Source organism: Rhinoderma darwinii, chromosome 2, assembly GCF_050947455.1.
Source record: "Rhinoderma darwinii isolate aRhiDar2 chromosome 2, aRhiDar2.hap1, whole genome shotgun sequence".
Taxonomy (NCBI): Eukaryota; Metazoa; Chordata; class Amphibia; order Anura; family Rhinodermatidae; genus Rhinoderma; species Rhinoderma darwinii.
In genome coordinates, this window is record NC_134688.1 from 312,008,065 (window position 1) to 312,028,859 (window position 20,795).

Below are 20,795 nucleotides of genomic sequence, written 5' to 3' on the forward strand. Positions count from 1 at the left end.
CGCTCATTACCCGGAAGTGACGGCTGTAATACACAGCCGACACACTCGTCCTACGGAGCAGGCTCAGCCTATGAGCCCAGTCCATGCTCAATGGTGGATCATCATTGGGCGTTTTGGGCAGCCGCTCGGGGCCCGAGGATCCCGGGGGACCCATGGTCGCCCCAAGTACAATGCGTGATTGCCGAGATTTTTCTGTGAATCGTGGCAAAAACCGTGACAGAACAGCACTGTGTATGTCCTGTAAAGTACCTTCAGACGTAAAGGTCACATGACCTTATGTCTGCAGTTCTTGTTACTGATTAGAGACCTGCTGGTCACATGACCGCTCTCCTAGACCAGCAGCAAGAGAGAAGATTGCGAGGTGAGGTGAGGTGAGGTGAGCTGCGAGGTAAGTATAACGGGACAATGGATTTGTCTAAGGGGTCTGTGTTTAGGGGGTCTGTATTTAGGGGGTCTGCATTTAGGTGGTCTGGTCTGGCGTATGTATTTAGGTGGTCTGGGTCTGTATTTAGGGGGTCTGTATTTAGGGGTCTGCATTTAGGGGGTCTGGTCTGGGGTCTGTATTTAAGTGGTCTGGGTCTGTATTTAGGGGGTCTGTATTTAGGAGTCTGCATTTAGGGGGTCTGGTCTGGGGTCTGTATTTAAGTGGTCTGGTGTCTGTATTAGTTTATGGGGTCTGTATTTAGGGGTCTGTATTAGTTTAAGGGGTCTGGGGTCTGTATTTAGGGGGTCTGTATTTAGGGGGTCTGTTCTGGGGTCTGTATTCAAGGGGTCTGGTCTGGGGTCTGTATTTAGGAGGTCTGGGGTCTATATTAGTTTAAGGGGTCTGTATTTAGGGGGTCTGTATTAGTTTAATCGGTCTGCGGACTGTATTTAGGGGTCTGGTCTGGGGTCTGTATTTAGGAGGACTGGGGTCTGTACATCTAGGGTGTCTGGTCTGGGGTCTGTATTTAGGGGTCTGGCCTGGGGGTCTGTATTTAGGGGTCTTGTCCGAGGTCTGTATTTAGAATGCTTGTTCTGGGGTCTGTATTTGCTTAGGGGGGGTCTGGCCTGGTCTGGGGACGGCAATAGTTTAAAAGGTCTTGGGTCTGTATGTATTCTAATTTATTAGTCTGAATAAAAGGGGTTGTCCGGGCACATCGATAGGTCATCACTATTAAAAAACAATCCATGCCCGGACAACGACTTTAATGTATGGTCCTGGGCCTTGGTGTCTGAATTTTTGTGTTTCTAGAAAGGCTGGAAATGGCTGCAGAAGAGAGGAGCAAAGATGTCTCATCAGGAGAATTCACCAAACTAGTCTGTGTCAGATGGAGAAGAAAAGATAACAACTCCCATCAGAGAAGACGCTACCTGTGAGTCACGGGATCTATAGAGGATCTGTCCCCTCTCCGGACATGTCTGTTGTAGGAAATCCTTGTATTCCACATAAAGTCTTTGTTTTACCCAGGACTAATAGACAAATGTGTGTTACCATTCCCATTGTCAGGAGGATGTGTCCCTACACAGTTTTATACTATCAGTGATGGTTAAAGACTGTCAGTATGTAGGGACACAGCCCTTCAACAAGAGGAATCGTAACAACCATTTGTAAATACTCGCACAAAAAGGTGGTGTTCACTATAGACACGGCAGAGCGGCGGTGGGGAAGGGGGGCCCAAGTTTGTGGAACAGCCCAGGGCCTATGGTCTACTTAATCCACCACTGTCCATGCTCCCCCACCCGCCGTTTGCCGTATATATACGGCATGAAGCGGGAAGGGGATAATAACCGAGTGTGATTTGTGTTGGTGATAAACCTATCTTTGCTATACTTGTGTCGTGAATCCCTGCGCGCGCACACACACACACACACTTAGTAGCAAGGCAAATAGATAAGCGTTATACAAAGAAAGCGTAGGGGTGTTAGGAATAACCCTAGTGACCCTAATAAAAGGAGGTTGTAAGAGTGGGTGACAGTAGCCAGTGAATTCCATTAAATACCAGCCCTTAAAACAAATCTTCAGATGTCTCATGACAAGCTGAGGTATCTATAGCTGAATAGATATTCTCTCCCTTTCCTTTATAGTCTTATCATATGGAAATGTATAAATAAATTGAAAACTAAATTTTACCATACCATGAATGGACAGTGACAAAGTGACTAAGTGACAAAGTGGACAGTGACAAAGTGTTTAGGGACATGCCAAGGAAAATTGTGTTAATTTATAGTCGAGGGGTGTTAGTGAAGATGGCAAAAAAGTTCTAGAAGAGAACAAAAGTTTTCCACAAATATCTTACCTTCAGTTTTTATCTTTAAAGCGGTCCTCACAAGTGAAAATAAAGTTGCATTGAATGTAACAGTCCCATCACTATTTAAAGGCATGTTCATACTGACTAACCGCTACAAAAGAAACAGAAATTGTGTGATAGTTTTAATATATAAACAAATAAGACTTATTAAAACATTACCAAATAATTAAGACTATAATAACTTGATGTGCTATTAATTATGATATCTATCAAACATACAGTACATATTTTTATTTCTACACAACTGGGATATAAAATCAGTTCCATACCACAGTTCTGCTCTCATTCTTAGGCTCGAGCTGCATAGCAACTAATTTAAAGAAGTTGTACCAGAATTGCTAATTATCTTATTGAATAGATCTTATTCTCGCTGTGATTCACTCTCATCTTGACTACTGTAACTCATTACTAATCAGTTTTTCCCTCAAACTTTCCCCTTTCCAATGTAACCTGAATGCAGCAATCAGGCTCATCTTTCTGACCCACCGCTACACCAAAGCTTCTACCCTGTGAAGTCACTGCACTGGCTGCCCATTCACTTTAGAATACAATTTAAACCTATTACTTTCACCCAAAAAGCTCTCCACCGTCCTGCACCTCCTTATATCTCCTCCCTCATCTGTATTTACCACCCTACCCGTGCTCTATGCTCTGCCAGCGATCTAAGAGTAACATCCTCCATAATCCACACCTATTACACCTGTCTCAAGACTTTCCTCAAGCTGTACTATTGCTCTGGAATGGCCTACCTTAGACAATCAAATTAGTTCCCCACATAGATTTAAATGTGCAGTAAAAAATATTTTCTGATTCTTTTCATTTGCCCCCTATTACATTCGTCATCAGAACCTGTCCCCTTCATTCAACAGTATCCCTCACATTCCTTGCACCCTAAAGCACTTTATATCTGTCACTCACAGATATTTGCTGGTGACTGGCTCATGCAGCTTTATATGGACTACCCTATTTTTGCAAAAGATGGCTGGACCATTGTACAACACAAGCACTTTTTCTTTTTTGTGTCACCCCTATTTCCTCATAGATTGTAAGCTCTTGCGAGCAGGGACCTCACTCCTCTTATTTTAATAAATGTTTTTTCTTTAAAAAAGTGATTTTATTATGAACACTGTAAAACATAAAAAAAAATATTATATATATATATATATATATATATAAATATATAGTATCGCCGTAATCGTATCGACCCACAGAATAAAGAAAAAATTTCATTTACAGCCCACGGTGCACACTGCCAAAAAATGTTCAAAAAAATTAGCAAAAAGTCACATCTACCCCAAAATGGTACCAATACAAAATACAGATTGTTCCACAAAATATAAGCCCTCACACAGCTCCGTTGGTGAAAACAAAGTTCTGGCTCTCAGAATATGATAACACAAATTGTGCACAGTGTGTTCCAAAAGGGGGATAAGATTGGGCACCATTATCAGTGCGACAATGGCCACATATTTGTGGATTATTATTGATTTACCACATTATTATACCCTCTTATTAGTCACTAATGTACTCTGCACAGCTCACATATGCCCCCACTGAAATAAACTGAAATACCAGTAAAACCACAAACAGAACTACTACCAAGCAAAATCTGCGCTCCAAAAGCCAAATGGCACTTCATCCCTTCTGAACCACACAGTGTGCCCAAACAGCAGTTTATATCCACATGTATGGCATTCCAAAACCCGGGAGAACTCGCTTAACAGTTTATGAGGTATTTGTCTGCAGTGGCACAAACTGGATACAACATATTGTGCACTAAAATGGCATATCAGTGGAAAATTGCAATTTTCACTTTGCACCATCCGCTGCGCATTAATTTCGCTAAATCCTGTTCCCATCAGGTCAGCGGGACTGACAGGTTCAGTGAAAGCATGTCAAACAGTATCCACCTGTAATCTATCACATCTAAGTTCATAACTTAGATGCGATAGATTACAGGTGGATCCTGCGTGTCGTAGACTGACGGATTCAGGTCATTGCGAACGATACAGCTATTCTGTATAGAGAATATGGAGCAGCTGCATCTCAAAAAGTAAAAATTATATTTAATAAAAGCAATTTATAAAGTTGCACCAATCACACTGATTGAACTTTTTATTGAAAAAAAAAAATGCCTTTCAAAGGTTAAGGTTATGTTCACACGCTTAACAAAAAATGTCTGAAAATATGGAGCTATTTTCAAGGGAAAACAGCTCCTGATTTTCCGCCGTTTTTTAAAATCAAACTAGCGTTTTTTGCAGCGTTTTTTATATTTTTTTACGGCTGTTTTTCTATTGAGTCAATGAAAAACGGCTCCAAAAATGGCTCAAGAAGTGACATGCACTTCTTTTTACGGGGCACCTTTTTACGCGCCGTTATTTAAAAATGAGGCGTAAAATAACAGAACGCCGTATTTCTGCTTCTCATTTTTCAGCTGTTTTTCGGGACATTTACGGCCTGAAAAATGGCTGAAAATAGGTTGTGTGAATATACCCTTACATAGCCTTTAAGTGATGTGACATCACAGAAAGTTGTACAAATAATGTGAGATTTTAAATGCGAGTCACATTAAATTTTTTAAGCCATTGTCACTGTGTTTTCCAAGAAAATCTACTCCCTAGTCAGAAACGTTATATAAAGTATATTTTCTTTTTAAATTTGTTCACCATAAACAGCTATCTCTTGTCTGTCTAGTTTCATAAAAAACAAAAAAAAAAAACAAACTGTGTCAGTTACAATTTATGTATCATAAAAAATAAAAAAAACTTTATTCATCAATTAAACTCCTGAACAGGAGGCTGCATATGGTGTTTGTTTCCAGTTTAACCCCTTCAGGACCAAGATAATTTTGGCCTTCAGGATCGGCCCCATTTTTTCAAATCTGAAATATGTGTCACTTTATGTGGTAATAACTCTGGAATGCTTTTACCTATCCAAGCCATTCTGAGATTGTTTTCTCATAAAATATTGTACTTTGTTAGTGGAAAAATGTGGTCGATAAATTCATTGCTTACTTGTGAAAAACACCAAAATTTGGAGAAAATGTGCAAAAATTATGATTTTTCTAAATTTAAATGTATCTGCGTGTAAAACAGATAGTTATACCACCTAAAATAGTTACTAATTAATATTTTCCACATGTCTACTTTATGTTTTCATCATTTTTTGAACATCCTTTTATTTTTCTGAAGTGGCTTTGAGGGGCCCAAATATTTGAAACCCCCTTAAGCACTCCTCAAAGTATTCAAAACAAAATTCAGAAAGTGTTTTAACCCTTCAGGTGTTTCACAGGAATTAAAGGAACGCCGAGGTGAAATTTACAAATGTCATTTTTTTTGCCAAAATTCATTTGTAATACATTTTTTCCTGTAACACAGAAACTTTAACCAGAGATACGCAACTCAATAATTATTGCCCAGATTCTGCAGTTTTTATATCCCACATGTAGCCCTAGTACACTAATGGACTGAAGCCCAGGCCTCAGGATCAAAGGAGCACCTTGTGGATTTTGGGGCCTCCTTTTTTTAGAATATATTTTAGGCACCATGTCAGGTTTGAAGAGGTCTATTGGTGCCAAAACAGTAGAAGCCTCCAAAAATGACCCCATTTTGGAAACTACACCCCTCAAGGAATTCATCTAGACGTATTGTAAGCATTTTAACCCTACAGTTTTTTTGCTAAATTTATTTTAATCAGTCTGTAAAAATGAAATTTATTTTTTTTTATGAAAAAACTTTCACATGGAATAAAGGAGAAAAAGCACCACAACTTTTGTAAATCAATTTCTCCTAAATACGGCAATACCCCATATGCGGTCATAAACTGCTGTTTAGACCCACAGCACGGGAAGGAGCGCCATTTGGATTTTGGAGCGCAGATTTTGCTGGAATGGTTTTTCAGTGCCATGTCGCGTTTGCAACGCATTGGAGGAGGGACAAAAACAAAAGAAACCCCCAAAAGTGACCCCATTTTGGAAACTACCCCCTCAAGGAATTTTTCTAGGGTTATACTTAGCATTTTGACCTCACAGGTTTTTTGCTGAATTTATTGGAATTAGTCTGTGAAGATGAAAATATACTTTTTTTTCAGAAAAACATAGAATTGTCAAATATTTACAAGGAATAAAGGAGAAAAAGCAACCCAACATTTGAAAAGCAATTTCTTCCGATTACGGCATATCCCATATGTGGTAATAAGCTGCTGTTTAGACCCACGGCGCTCAGAAGGGAAGGAATGCCATTTGGATATCAGAGCCCTGATTTTGCTGGAATGGTTTTTGGTGCCATGTCACGTTTGCAATGCACTAGAGGGACCAAAACAGTGGAAACCCCCCAAAAGTGAACCCATTCTGGAAAGTACACCCCTCAAGTAATTTTTCTAGGGGTATAGTTAGCATTTTGACCCCACAGGTTTTTTTGCAAATTTATTGGAATTAGTCTTTGAAGATGAAACACTAGCATTGACCATGACATAGGTTGCGCAGCAGTGGAGTTCTTCCTATCCAGGGATGAAACTCTTAACCCCAATAAGAAGGATTTCATGCTCCAGGTCCTCAGATTTATTCTGAAGCGTAACTATTTTCTTTTCGACGGACGGTACTATCTGCAAATTAGGGATACTGCCATGGGTCAGCCGTGGCACCGACATTTGCTAACCTCTATTTTGGGTGGTGGGAAGAAGAAATTGTTTTTGCTAAAGACATGAAGAATCTTACCGATAATATGAGCCTTTGGCGACGTTATATAGATGACATCTTTGTAATTTGGGGAGGAACAATACCAGATTTGCATAAATTCATCCAATAGTTAAACGACAATGAATTTAATCTCAAACTAACTCTCACCTATAATCATAATCTGATTCCATTCTTAGATGTCAATATATACACCGATATGAAGGGAGACATACACACAGATCTGTTTAGAAAGGAGACCTCTACAAACAGTCTACTGGCTGCTAACAGTGCACATTCAAAAGATATTATAAGAGCAATCCCTAAGGGAGAATTTCTACGCTTGAGACGCAACTGCTCTACACTACCTATTTTCAAACAGAGAGCAGCAGAATTGAAACTCAGACTCCAAGATATAAATTACTCTAATAGAAATATCAAGGAAGCATATAATGCAGCCCTTAAAACTGATCGAGAGACTTTGCTCATTCGAAATAAAAATAAAAATAAGGACATAACTAACCAAGTTCCATCATTGAATAGAGCTGAACCGTTCCCAAGTCAACCTAGGTTTATAACAAATTTTAATGCGGAATGGAATGTTATGTTAAACATCTTGAACAAACATTGGCACGTTCTTAAAACAGATCCAGACCTTACTAAAATTATAGGTGATAAGGTCCCAACAGGCTATCAGAAAGGGAAAAGCATATCTGACTTACTTGTCTCTAGACATTTCTCTCGTAATGACATTAGTAAACACACGTTGACCCCTGGTTTCTTTTCATGCAAAATGTGCAAAGCATGTACAGTCCTGAACAGCACAAAAGAATTTACTGATGGCTTTGGAAAAATCTGTCTGGAATGTCCATGTTGCCTAAAGTATGTGGGTAAGACAACAAGAGAACTCAGGGTTCGTATTAGGGAACACGTGGGATCCATTATCAACTTCGATAAAAATGAGTATGACAGCAAAATTCGCAACAAATCCTTCACCCCTACACCGATTGCCAGGCATTTTAAGAAGAGACATAATTTGGATTGGACCACTCTCAGAGGTTAGGGTATCTGTAAGATGAGCCTGGGCATTAGGGGTAATAGTCTGGATGAGGTTCCCTTGAAAAGAGAGAGCCAGTTTATTTTCCGCATGAACTCCGTCAACCCATACGGTTTAAATGAAAGCTTTAAATTTGGCTGTTTTTTGTAAACACTTTATTTCGCTATTCACAATTCTCTAAAATGGATTCATTTATCCAATTCTCAAATATCATTTTTTTAAATTATCATTTTTTGGAATGATTATTGGGATATAGCCTATAAGGAATCTTTCTGTATCACAATACCTAAATAAGTATTTATGCTTTTATGAACAAGAACAACCTGTGGACTGACTGGTATGGTGATTATAATACATTTTTTCAGTATATATCTATATATTGTTTTAGTGAATAAATTGTATACAACGTTGTCTTTCCATAGATACAACCTTAGCAACTGAATTCCCGTTGATTGACTAGAGATCTTGTCAATCATTCAGTTTCTAAACAGAACACAGACACAATGCAATTAGCATTTTCTTTTGTGATTGGCATATTGATCTGTCAATCAAATTTTACACCTATATGAGGGCCGCCTATATGACGGTCGCCACCCCTGGAAGAAGCTGGAAATGCAGTTGAAATGGGCATTGGGTTTTTGGTAACAACTTTATCTTTCCAATACATACCTCTCAGAGTCTGTTTTTACCCCACTCATTAGGGAAATATGAATAGTGACCACACAATTATTGTTTATCATCTATAACCGTGTTTGTGAGTTTTTTTAAACTCACTGGCTTATGCACTCACTGTTCTCCACGTCCGCCGCTACCAGGTTCCGTGGAGCATGGTTGACGGCATCTAGGTGAATACTTACCACTGTTTCCTCCTGTTTTCCTCCTGTCTGTTTTCTGGCCACCTTCTCACAGCAGTGCAGGTGGTGAGCTGGTCGGCATCTGTCGCGAGGTACGTCATCTGCTTGTTCCTATGCATGTCCGAACACGGACGACACTGATGATTGCAGTGTATCCTATCACTGTCTAGCGGGGCCTCTTCAATGCTGGGCTTCAATTTACAGTCCCGTGAAGAGACCTGGTTTCATAGCAGGCACCAGTTGTAGGTACATTGTGTATTATTTCAGTATTGGATTAGCGATCTTTACAAGCAGTTAATACAACAGAGGTTTTTTCTGGGCAATCGTGCTTGCATAACAGGTCTATATTTTCATAACAGCACCGGTGCAGTTTACTGAATAGATAGGAACTGATTAGACAGCCTCCAATTCTCTGTACAGAGTATAAGGGAAGGGGGCACCTCCTTTTGCACAACAGACGTACAGGGTTACTTATAGAACAGGCTCTTGTCATACACGGAACTATCGGTCCAGAGTGCAGAAATAGGGGACATCTGCACTCCTTGGGTATATTACATTGAATTTCAATTAACTTTATTAATAAACCTTTTTTATTTTATTTGTCATTATCTTTCAATAGTCACACAATTTTTCCCCTCTCCCCTTCCCCTTGTATATTTTGACATTATCATCGGTGGTGTATACCTAGTGTGGCTTTTTCTACTACAGTATAATGAAATTGTATTGACTCGGAGGGCAATTGCCCACTTTATCTATAAGCGGTGTAGTGAGCACTTTGACCACACAGGGTTTTTTATTTATTAGAAATAAACGCTCAGCGGATGGTGCAAAGTGAATTTTCCACTGATATGCGATTTTAGTGCCCAATATGTGGTGCCAAGTTTGTGCGACTGCAGACAAATATCTCATAAACTGTTAAGTGGGTTCTCCCAGTATGCCATATACTGGTACTTCTCAATGAATTAGAATATCATCGGAAAGTTAATTTGTTTCAGTAATTCAATTCAAAAAGTGAAACTCATATATTACATAGATATTACATAGATTCATTACACACAGAGTGATCCATTTCCAGCATTTATTTATTTTAATGTTGATGATTATGGCTAACAGTTAATGAAAACCCAAAACTTAGTCTCTCAGAAAATTTGGATATTATATAAGCCCAATTTCAAAAATGATTTTTAAAACCGAAATGTAAGCCTACTGAAAAGCATGACAGTATATGCTCTCAATACTTGGTCGGGGCTCCTTTTGCATGAATTACTGCATTAATGCGACGTGGCATGGAGGCGATCAGCCTGTGGCACTGCTGAGGTGTTATGGGAGCCCAGGTTGCTTTGATAGCAGCCTTCAGCTCATCTGCATTGTTGGGTCTGGCGTCTCATCTTCTTCTTGACAATACCCCATAGATTGTCTATGGGGTTTAGGTCAGGCGAGTTTGTTGGCCAATCAAGCACAATGATACTGTGGTTATTACACCAGGTATTGGTACTTTTGGCAGTGTGGGCAGGTGCCAAGTCCTGCTGGAAAATTAAATCAGCATCTCCATAAAGATTGTCAGCAGAGGGAGGTATGAAGTGCCCTAAAATTTCCTGGTAGACGGCTGCGCTGACTGTGGACTTGATATAACACAGTGGACCAACACCAGCAGATAACATGGCTCCCCAAACCATCACTGACTGTGGAAACTCCACGACCGCAAGCAACTTAGACGCCTCTCCACTCTTCCTCCAGACTCTGGGACCTTGATTTCCAATGAAATGCAAAATTTACTTTCATCTGAAAACAGGACACTGAGCAATAGACCAGTTATTTTTCTCCTTAGCCCAGGTAAGACACTTCTGACGTTGTCTCTGGGTCATGAGTGGCTTGAGAGTCTACAATCTTGAAGTTTTACCCAATATTAACTCCTTCCCGTCTTAAACAACTTTCAGATTTTCATTTTCGTTTTTTCCTCCCCACATTCCAGAAGCCATAACGTCTTTATTTTTCCATCGATATAGTACTATGAGGGCTTGATTTTTGCGGGATGAGTTGTAGTTTTTCGTAGCACCATTTATTTTGCCATATAATGTACTAGGAAACGGGAAAAAATTATTTGTGGGGTAGAAAATGAAAAAAACAGCGATTCTTCAATTTTTTTATTAGTCCCCCTAGGAGACTTCAACCAGTGATCGTTAGATCGATTGCACGATATACTGCAGTACTAATGTATTGCAGCATATCGTGATTCTGACAGGCAAATATTCAGCCCTGCCAGAGGCAGGGCTTAATAGGTGCACAAAGATGGCAGACCTGGGGGCGTTCATTAAGCCCTCAGGCAGCCATATCAACCATCACCCCTCCGCGATTGCGTTGCGGGGGGCGCGATGAGCTGTTAGAGGGGGTCGCCCCCCTCTTTCTGATGATTTAAATGCTGCGGTCAATATTGACAGCAGCATTTAACGAGTTAAACTAGCGGTATCGCGCTCGATTGCAGCCATCTACTGTCCCTGCTGTGACCATCTTCAGCAGTATGCTGTTCCTCAGATTCAGAGTTCTCACAGTAAAGAAGGCTTGTCGCTTCTGCAGATTGAACCTTTTTTTCTCCAGATGGAGGGAGTGGCCCCTTGTTTTTTGAGGGGGTTTTACATGGACCAGGATTTCACAATACTTTTTTGTATGTGGCATTCATATATTTATAGAAGTTAATCATGCCCCCCCCCCCTTAATCATCTCTTTTCAACACTAAATAGGTTTCATTCTTTTAATCTTCCCTCAAAACTTAGATTCTCCATTCCCCTTATTAGTTTTGTTGCTCTTCATTGTATTTTTTCCAACTCCAGGGCATCCTTTCTGTGAAATGGAGCCCAAAACTGAACTGCATATTCTAGATAAGGCCGCACTAATGCTTTGTAAAGTGGTAATATTAAATTCCTGTCCCGCGAGTCCATGCCTCTTTTAATACACAACATCTTTCTGGCCTTTGAAGCAGCTGGTTGACGTTGCATGCTGTTATTTAGTTTATGATCTACAAGTACACCCAGATCCTTCTCAACAAGTGAATCCCCCCCAGTGTAGCTCCCCCTAGGACATATGATGCATGCAGATTGTTTGTACCCAGATGCATAATTATACATTTATCTACATTAAACCACATTTGCCAAGTGGATGCCCAAACACTCAGTGAGTCCAAATCAGCTTGCAATTTACTAACATCTTCTATAGACTGAACAATTATACACAGCTTGGTGTCATCTGCAAAAATAGAAACAGTGCTATTAATCCCTATATAATATATGAGTTTCACTTTTTGAATTGAATTACTGAAGTAATTAAACGTTTTGATGATATTCTAATTCATTGAGAAGGACTTGCATTAAAAACAATTGACCCTAATCACTCTTCAATTTGCTTGCGTTGTATAAAAGAAATAGGAAATTTGTCGCTTATCTGGTTCAAGTGTGATCTAACCCAACCTTTTTGGATAAAGACTCAGACAATTATAATCACATTACTAAATGAAAAATTACATTAACCCTAGAACTTGTCTTACTTAACCCTTTCAGGACTGAGAACATTTTTGCTTTTTAGTTTTCGTTTTTCACTCTCCGCTTTCCAAGAGCCATAACTTTTTTATTTTTCTGTCAATGGGGTGGTGTGAGGGTTTATTTTTAGTGCGAGGTTTTGTAGTTTCTATTGGTACCATTTAAGTACCATATAATGTACTGGGAAACTGAAAAACAATTATTTGTGGGCTGAAATTGGAAAAAACTGCGGTTCCTCCATTGTCTTTTGAGTTTAGTTTTTACGTCTTTCACCGTGCGGTGACGACAACGTAACTTTATTCTGCAGCTCAATACAATTACGGTGATACCAAATTTATATAGTTTTTTTTTATATTTTAGTACTTTTACACAGAAAAAAATATTCCAGCCATAATTTTTTTATTTTTTCATCGAATGAGCAGTGTGTGTGTTTATTTTTTGCGGAACAAGCTGTAGTTTTTAATGCTACCAATTTTTGGGTATATACAACTTTTTGATCACTTCTTATAAAAAAAAAATGTGAGAGCTAATTACACATTTTATGAAACGCCTAAGTGACTAATATATTGCAGTATATTGTCATTTTTACAGGCTTCTGTTAAGCCCTGCTAGAGGAATGGCTTACCAGAGGCAGAGTTAAGGCAGACCTAGGGGTTTTCATTAGGCCCCTGGGCTGCCGTTACAGCCATCGGCACCCAGCAATTGTAATTAAGGTGTTAAAAGGCCAGGAATAGCGCGATCGCTGTTCCTGGCCGTTAGTCCTGGGTGTTAGCTGTAATACACAGCTGACACACGCAGCGCATGGAGCTGGCTCAGCACGTGAGCCCTCTCTATATATCACCCCCTGCACCAGTACATGCTATTATGTGGTGGTGCGCTTAGGGGTAAACCTGGATACCTCTTACCAGATTTTAAATCAGAAATCCAGCAACGCTTACTTATTGAATGCTGCTAAAACAAAAACAACAAGACACTGGGAGACAAAACCACCATCTATTTTTGAATGGATGAAGAAAATCCGTTTAAACACTTCCCTCAGCAGCCATTTTTCGGATTCTTACTTTCATATTTTCCTCCCCACCTTTCAAAAGCCATAACTTTTTTAGGTTTTTCCTCGATATAGCCATACGAAGGCTTGTTTTTTTAAGGACAAGTTGTAGATTGTCACGGCACATTTTATTGTACCATATAATGTACTGAGAAAAATGAAAAAAAATAAATAAATATACCATATCATGTACTGGGTAACTGGAAAAAAATCTTTGCGTGGTAGAATGAGAAAATGGAATGGGAAAAAAACAGAGATTCCTCCATTTTCTGGGAGCTTTTGTTTTTACAGCGTTCGCTGTGAAGTAAATACGTCATGTTAACGTTATTCTGTGGGTCAATATGATTATTGCGATACCAAATTTATACTGTTTTTCTTATGTTTTATTACTTTTAAAACGGAAAAGAACTGTTAAAAATATTCCATATAATATTCTAAGAGCCATAACTTTTTTATTTTTCCGTTGGTTGAGCTTTAAGACAGCGCTCATTGTGTGGCCAGCTGTAGTTTCTATTAGCACCATTCTGGGATACATGAGACTTTTTGATCACTTATTATTCCATTTTATGTGGGAGATGACGTGACTAAAAAACAGCGATTCTGGCGTTTTAATTTTTATCTTTAACACCATTCACCATGTAGGTTAAATAATGTTATATTCGACTTTTATGTAGGCGATACCAGTTATGTTAATGTTTTATTTTTTTACAATGTGTTTATGGCAAAATGAGAAAAGGGGGGTATTTTGAACTTTTAATATTTTTTCTTATATATATTAAAAAACGTTATTAAAAGAGGATTTGTCACTAGTTTATTAATGCCCTATCTCCTAACTAATCTAATAGGCACCTATGATGCTGATAACTACAGTGTATTTTTTTTTTCAAAAACATTATTTGCAAAGTTATGTGCATTTTTCTGAATATTCTAATTTGGATACACTTGCCAAAGGGAAGGTCACGCTTTCTTTTCACTTTGGGCGGTGTAATGTTTTCTATATGACGCTGTCCAATCAGCATCATACAGTTCTCCTTTTCCCAGCCCAGCAACACAGCCTGATCATATAATATACAGCGTACATTCCCAACTGTGGTTTCAACTGGTGATACCTCTGGTTCTTTCACAGCTAGAACTGCGATCCTGGTGCAATATGAAAGAGTAAAATCTCATCTTTCATATGCCACCAGAACCATTGGTCTAGGTGGTCCACAGATGATAGAGATATCCCTGAGATATGGCTGTTTTAAGAGATCCCCCTTCCCTCCAGCCCCAGTCTCTCAGACTGTTTTTGAAGCAGCTTAATGCTGATAGCACAGCGTCAGAGGCTGAGGTAGATCCACCTGAGGAAAATCGCTGGCTTTGACATCCACTTGTCTAGTATACTAAACCAAAAAAGAAATCTTGATATAATAATATTTAATCAAAATAATTTTATTTAATCAAAACAAATAATTAATTACACATAAATACAAAAATAATTAAGTAAAGATACAAAAATTGAACCCCCCTCCCAAGTATATACTATAGACAATTAAAATAACATAAAATATGTGCCAGGTTTATGATGAATAAAGATGGTAAGTATGGTGAGTATAATGGTATCAAGTCCTCATGCAGAAAAGCATGTACCCTTAAAGAAGGATATAAGAGCACTTATATGCATATCTATATGTATATCTATATGCAAGTACTTATATGCATATCCATGTGTATATCTATATGCAAGACCAGCATCAGAGCACAAGGGAACTGATATGGATAGTGCTGCAATAACAAGTCGCTCCAGTGCCAATGATGCAATGATGTAAGTAAAGCAAAAAGCACTGTGTCAAAAAAGGGAAGGAATATCAACTACAATGAGTAGACTATACCTGCAGAGGACATGATGGAGGAAATGATACACCTGGACACCGAGCACCTCGACGCGCGTTTCGCAACCTTCGTCAGATTCTTTTTTATGATTATTATAATATGTTCCAGTCTCCTTTTACACCCCCAAAATTTTTGGTCACCTAATTGTTAATTTACCTTGCTCTGACATTTATTTTCTAATACAACTATGTATGTTTCAATTTTCATTGACATGTAGCAGACAGCAAAGACATTTGTTTATGTTATGTTTACTCACATTGATAACTCCCTACCCATACCATTCCTTTCTGTAACCCCCCCTCCCTTTCTCTTCCATTTTAAAATCATAACTAAAGAATTTACAAAAAAAAAAAGTTGCTAATGCTGGAAGAGAATTATGACATAGTGGTCATATCCAATACACGGCTGTGACTATGCTGTTAATTTGCAGGGTTACAGTCTATTCAGAAATGATTGTGCTAATAAGAAAAGGTTAAAGAGATGCTTATGTGTAAAATTCTGCCTAAAGCCTATTCTGCGTGATCATATATGTGAAGGAAGCGATCATGTAGGGTCTCTTTGGGCAGAAATAAGAGGAGAGAGAAAGAATAATAAAATACTGATATGCAGAGGCGTAGCTAGGTTCTCCTGCACCCGGGGCAAAGATTCAGATTGGCGCCCCCCAACTTATTTCCCGACATCTCCTTCCCCCTCGCCATGTTTGCTTTCTCTACCAATCAATGAGGTGTAAGTTTTTTTTTCACAATTTTTTTAATGTAACTCGAGTATAAAAGCATTTCTACATTTTACAAGTGATATAGTTCTATAATATAATTAACATAAAAATAAATTAAAAGAAAATAAATTAAAGAGGCCACACACAGCTCCCCTTGTAGATAGCGCCACACACAGCCCCCTGTAGATAGTGCCACACACAGCCCCCCTTGTAGATAGTGCCACACACAGCCCCTCTCTTGTAGATAGCGCGCACACACAGCCCCCCTTATAAATAGCGCCACACAGCCCCCCTTGTAGATAGTGACACACACAGCCCGCTTCCCCCCTAGTAGATAGCGGCACACTCCCCCCCTTGTAGATAGTGCCACACACAGCCCACTGCCCCTTTGTAAATAGCGACACACTCCCCCCCTTGTAAATAGTGCCACATTCAGCCCCTTTTAAATAGCGCCACACTCCCCCCCCCTTGTACTTAGCGCCACACAGTGAACAGACCGGTGAGCGGTAGCCTACTGCTACCACTCTCCGCTCTGCCTGGTGTGACTTACCGGAGGAGCCAAGGAGGTCATGCGGCGCAGGCAGCGGCGGAGTTCCTTCTGACTAGGGTTGGTGACAGCCAGGGCTGGCCATAGCTTTGATGGCACCCTGTGCGGGACTCTCTATTGCCGCCCCCTACACAAACCAAAAATGAACCACATATATGGACATGCTGGAACATATATACTCTACATACATAAAGACAGATATTTAGACATACAGGCAAATATACATACACACATTCTGGAATACATACATACAGGTAAATATATAGACGTACAGACACATATACGCACACACACACACCGGCAGATAAATACACCGACAGGAACATATACAAATACATAAAAGGCACATATATACAAGCACAAAAACACATTCACAAACAGACCCATATATACGCACACAGGCACATAAGTACACAGCACAGATAATGTAGTAGATGTTACCTGCTGTCCTATATAACAACACAGATAACACAGTGATAACTCTCTGAGTACAGATAATGTAGTAGTGTTGCCTGCAGTCCTATGTAAGATCACAGTTAACACAGTGATAATTCTCTGAGCACAGATAATGTAGTTATGTTACCTGCAATCCGATGTAACATCACAGCTAACACAGTGATAACTCTATGAGTACAGATAATGTAGTTCTGTCAACTGCAGTTCTATGTAACACCACAGATAACACAGTGATAACTCTCTGAGTACAGATAATGTAGTAGATGTTACCTGCAGTCCTATGTAACACCACAGTGATAACTCTCTGAGTACAGATAATGTAGTAGTGTTACCTGTAGTCCTAACACCACAGATAACACACAGTAATAACTTTCTGAGTACAGATAATGTAGTCATGTTACCTGCAGTCCTATGTAACATCACAGATAACGCAGTGATAACTCTCCGAGTACAGATAATGTAGTAGATGTAAGAGACAAACACATGCAGACACACACACACACACACACACACACACACACAAAGACAGAGACACACACTGTATACACACACACATATACACACACAGACACTCATCATGTCTCCTTGCTGACAGGTCAGGACGGGCTGTGGACCTGTCCCCTGACCTGAGTCATCTGACCTCATGTCACTAACGTGAGGTCAGGTGACAGGTAAGGTGACCGGACTGGTCCACTCCCTGGACGTCACAGACCCCAGTCAGAACGCCGTAATTTCCTGGCTCTTCCTAAAGCTGCTGCAGGTGTCCGACATACGGGGCGCCTATCAGCAGCGATCAGCTGCTCTTCGGCGCCCTCTTTCCCTACCACCTAGTTGCGCCTGGGGCACATGCCCCACCTGCCCCCCTAGCTACGCCCCTGTGATAGGTGTTTGTTATAAGTCTACAAGTATAATGGAAGCAGCACAAAATCAACTTATAATGCAAATAAATAAAGTAATTATTATGGACTTTAACCCCTTCCCTCTTTAGCCACTTTTGACCTTCCTGACAAAGCCTCATTTTTCAAACCTGACATGTTTCACTTTATGTGGTAATAACTTTCGAATGCTTTCACCTATCCAAGCGATTCTGAGTCTGTTTTCTCGTGACACAGCAGACTTTATGTTACTGGCAAAATTTGCTCGATACATTCAGTATTTAAATGTGAAAAACACCAAAATGTAGCGAAAAATTGCAAAAATTAGCATTTTTCTAAATGTAAATGTATCTGCTTGTAAGACAGGCTGTTATAACACACATTATAGTCACTAATTAACATCCCCCACATGTCTACTTTAGATTGGTATCATTTTTTGAACATCCTTTTATTTATCTAGAACGTTACGAGGCTTAGAACTTTAGCAGCAATTTCTCACATTTTCAAGAAAATTTCAAAAGGCTATTTTTACAGGGGCCAGTTCAGTTCTGAAGTGGCTTTTAGGGCCTTATATATTAGAAACCTCCAAAAAGAAACCCCATTTTAAAAACTTCATCTCTCAAAGTATTCAAAACAGCATTTAGAAAGTTTCTTAACCCTTTAGACGTTTCACAGGAATTAAACCAAACTAGAGGTGAAATTTACAAATTTCATTTTTTGTTGTTGCAGAAATTAATTTTTAAGCTTTACCGGAGGAACGCAACTCAATATTTATTGCCCAGGTTCTGCAGTTTTAGTAAATATCCCACATGTGGCCCTAGCGTGCTTATGGACTGAAACACCGGCTTCAGAGGCAAAGGAGCACCTAGAGGATTTTGGGGCCTCCTTTCCATTAGAATATATTTTAGGCACCATGTCAGCTTTGAAAAGCTCTTGTTGTACCAAAACAGTGGAAACCCCCCAAAAGTGACCCCATTTGGGAAACTACACCCCTCGAGGAATTTATTTAGGGGTATAGTAAGCATTTTGACCGGATAGTTTTTTTGCAAAAATTTTTGGAAGTAGGCCATGAAAATGAAAATCTACATTCTTTCAAATAAAATGTAGGTTTAGCTAAATTTTTTAATTTCCAAAAGGACTAAAAGAGAAAAAGCACCACAACATTTGTAGAGCAATTTCTCCCGAATAAAATAGTACTCCATATGTGGTAATAAACGGCTGTTTGGACACACGGCAGGGCTCAGAAGCGAAAAAGCGCCATTTGGCTTTTGGAGCTCAAATTTAGCAGGAATGGTTTGCAGAGGCCATGTCGTATTTGCAAAGCCGCTGATTGACCAAAACAGTGGAAACCCCCACAAGTGACCCCATTTTAGAAACTGCACCCCTTGAGGAAATTATCTAGGGGTATAGTGAGCATTTTGACGCCGCAGGTTTTTTGCAGAAATGATTGGAAGTAGGCAGTGTAAATTAAAAATGACATTCCTTCAAAGAAAATGTAGGTTTAGCTAATTGTTTCTCATTTCCACAAGGACTAAAGGAGAAAAAGCACTTCAAAATTTGTAAAGAAATTTCTCCCGAATAAAATAGTACCCCATATGTGGTAATAAACGGCTGTTTGGACACACGGCACGGCTGAGAAGGGAAAGAGCACCATTTGGCTATTGGAGCTCAAATTTAGCTGGAATGGTTGGAGGAGGCCATGTCACATTTGCAGAGCCCCTGAGGGGACAAAACAACGAAAATGCCCAAAAAGTGACCCCTTTTTGGAAACTACACCCCTTGAAGAATGCATCTACGGGTGTAGTGATTCTTTTGACCCCACAGAATTTATTGGAATTGGGCAGTTAAAATAAAAACAATCCTTTTTCTTCGATAAGATGTAGGTTTAGCGCAAAATTTTTCATTTTCTCAACAAATAAAGGAAAAAAAGAACCCCAACATTTGTAAAGCAACTTCTCCCGAGTACGGCAATACCCCATATGCGGTGATAAACTGCTGTTTGGGCACACGGCAGGGCTCAGAAGAGAAGGAGCGGCATTTGGAGCACAGATATTGCAGGATTGGTTTCTTGACACCATGTCGCATTTGCAAAGCCCCTAAGGTACCAGTACAGTGGAAACTACCCAAAAGGGACTCCATTTGTGATACTACACCCCTTGAATTAATCTACGGGTGTAGTGAGCATTTTGACTCCACAGCTGTTTCATAGATTTTATTTGAATTGGGCAGTGAAAATAAAAATTAAAATTAAAATTAATTTTTTTTCCAATAAGACGTAGCTTTAGTGAAATTTTTTTCATTTTCTCAAAAAATAAAGCAGAAAAAACAAACAAACATTTGTTAAGCAATTTTTCCCGAGTATGGCAGTACCCCATATGTGGTTATAAACTAATTTTTGGGCACATGGCAGGGCTCAGAAGGGAAGGAGTGCCATTTGGCTTTCGGACTACAGATTTTGCTGGATTGGTTTCTGGTCGCTATGTAGCATTTGCAAAACCCCTGTGGGACCAAAACAGTGGACACCCCCCAAAAGTGACCCCCATTTTGGAAACTACACCCTTCAAGGTATTCACCTAGGGGTGTAGTGAGCATGTTAACCCCGCAGGTATTTTGCATAAATGAGTGTGCACTCGATATTGCAAAATAAAAATGGGATTTTTCAATAGATATGCCAATATATGGTGCCCAACTTGTGCCACCATAACAAGACAGCTCTCTAATTATTATGCGGTTTTTCCCGGCTTTAGAGTCACCCTACATGAAGCCCTAATCTTTTGCCTGGACATTTGACAGGGCACAGGAGAGAATACCATGCGAAATTGAGGCCTAATTTGGCGATTTACACAGAATTGGTTCACAATTGCAGAGGCTCAGATGG

General features: G+C 39.6%; 1 protein-coding gene across 1 annotated transcript in view; it reads right to left on the bottom strand.

Annotated features, from left to right (window-relative positions):
• The window catches only part of CACNA1S (calcium voltage-gated channel subunit alpha1 S), a 960,893-nt gene that overhangs the window by 130,525 nt on the left and 809,573 nt on the right, over window positions 1–20,795 (bottom strand). The window contains exon 39 of the mRNA XM_075853532.1: window positions 2,280–2,382. Coding sequence (XP_075709647.1) covers window positions 2,280–2,382 — 103 coding nt within the window. The remainder of the gene's footprint in view (window positions 1–2,279; window positions 2,383–20,795) is intronic.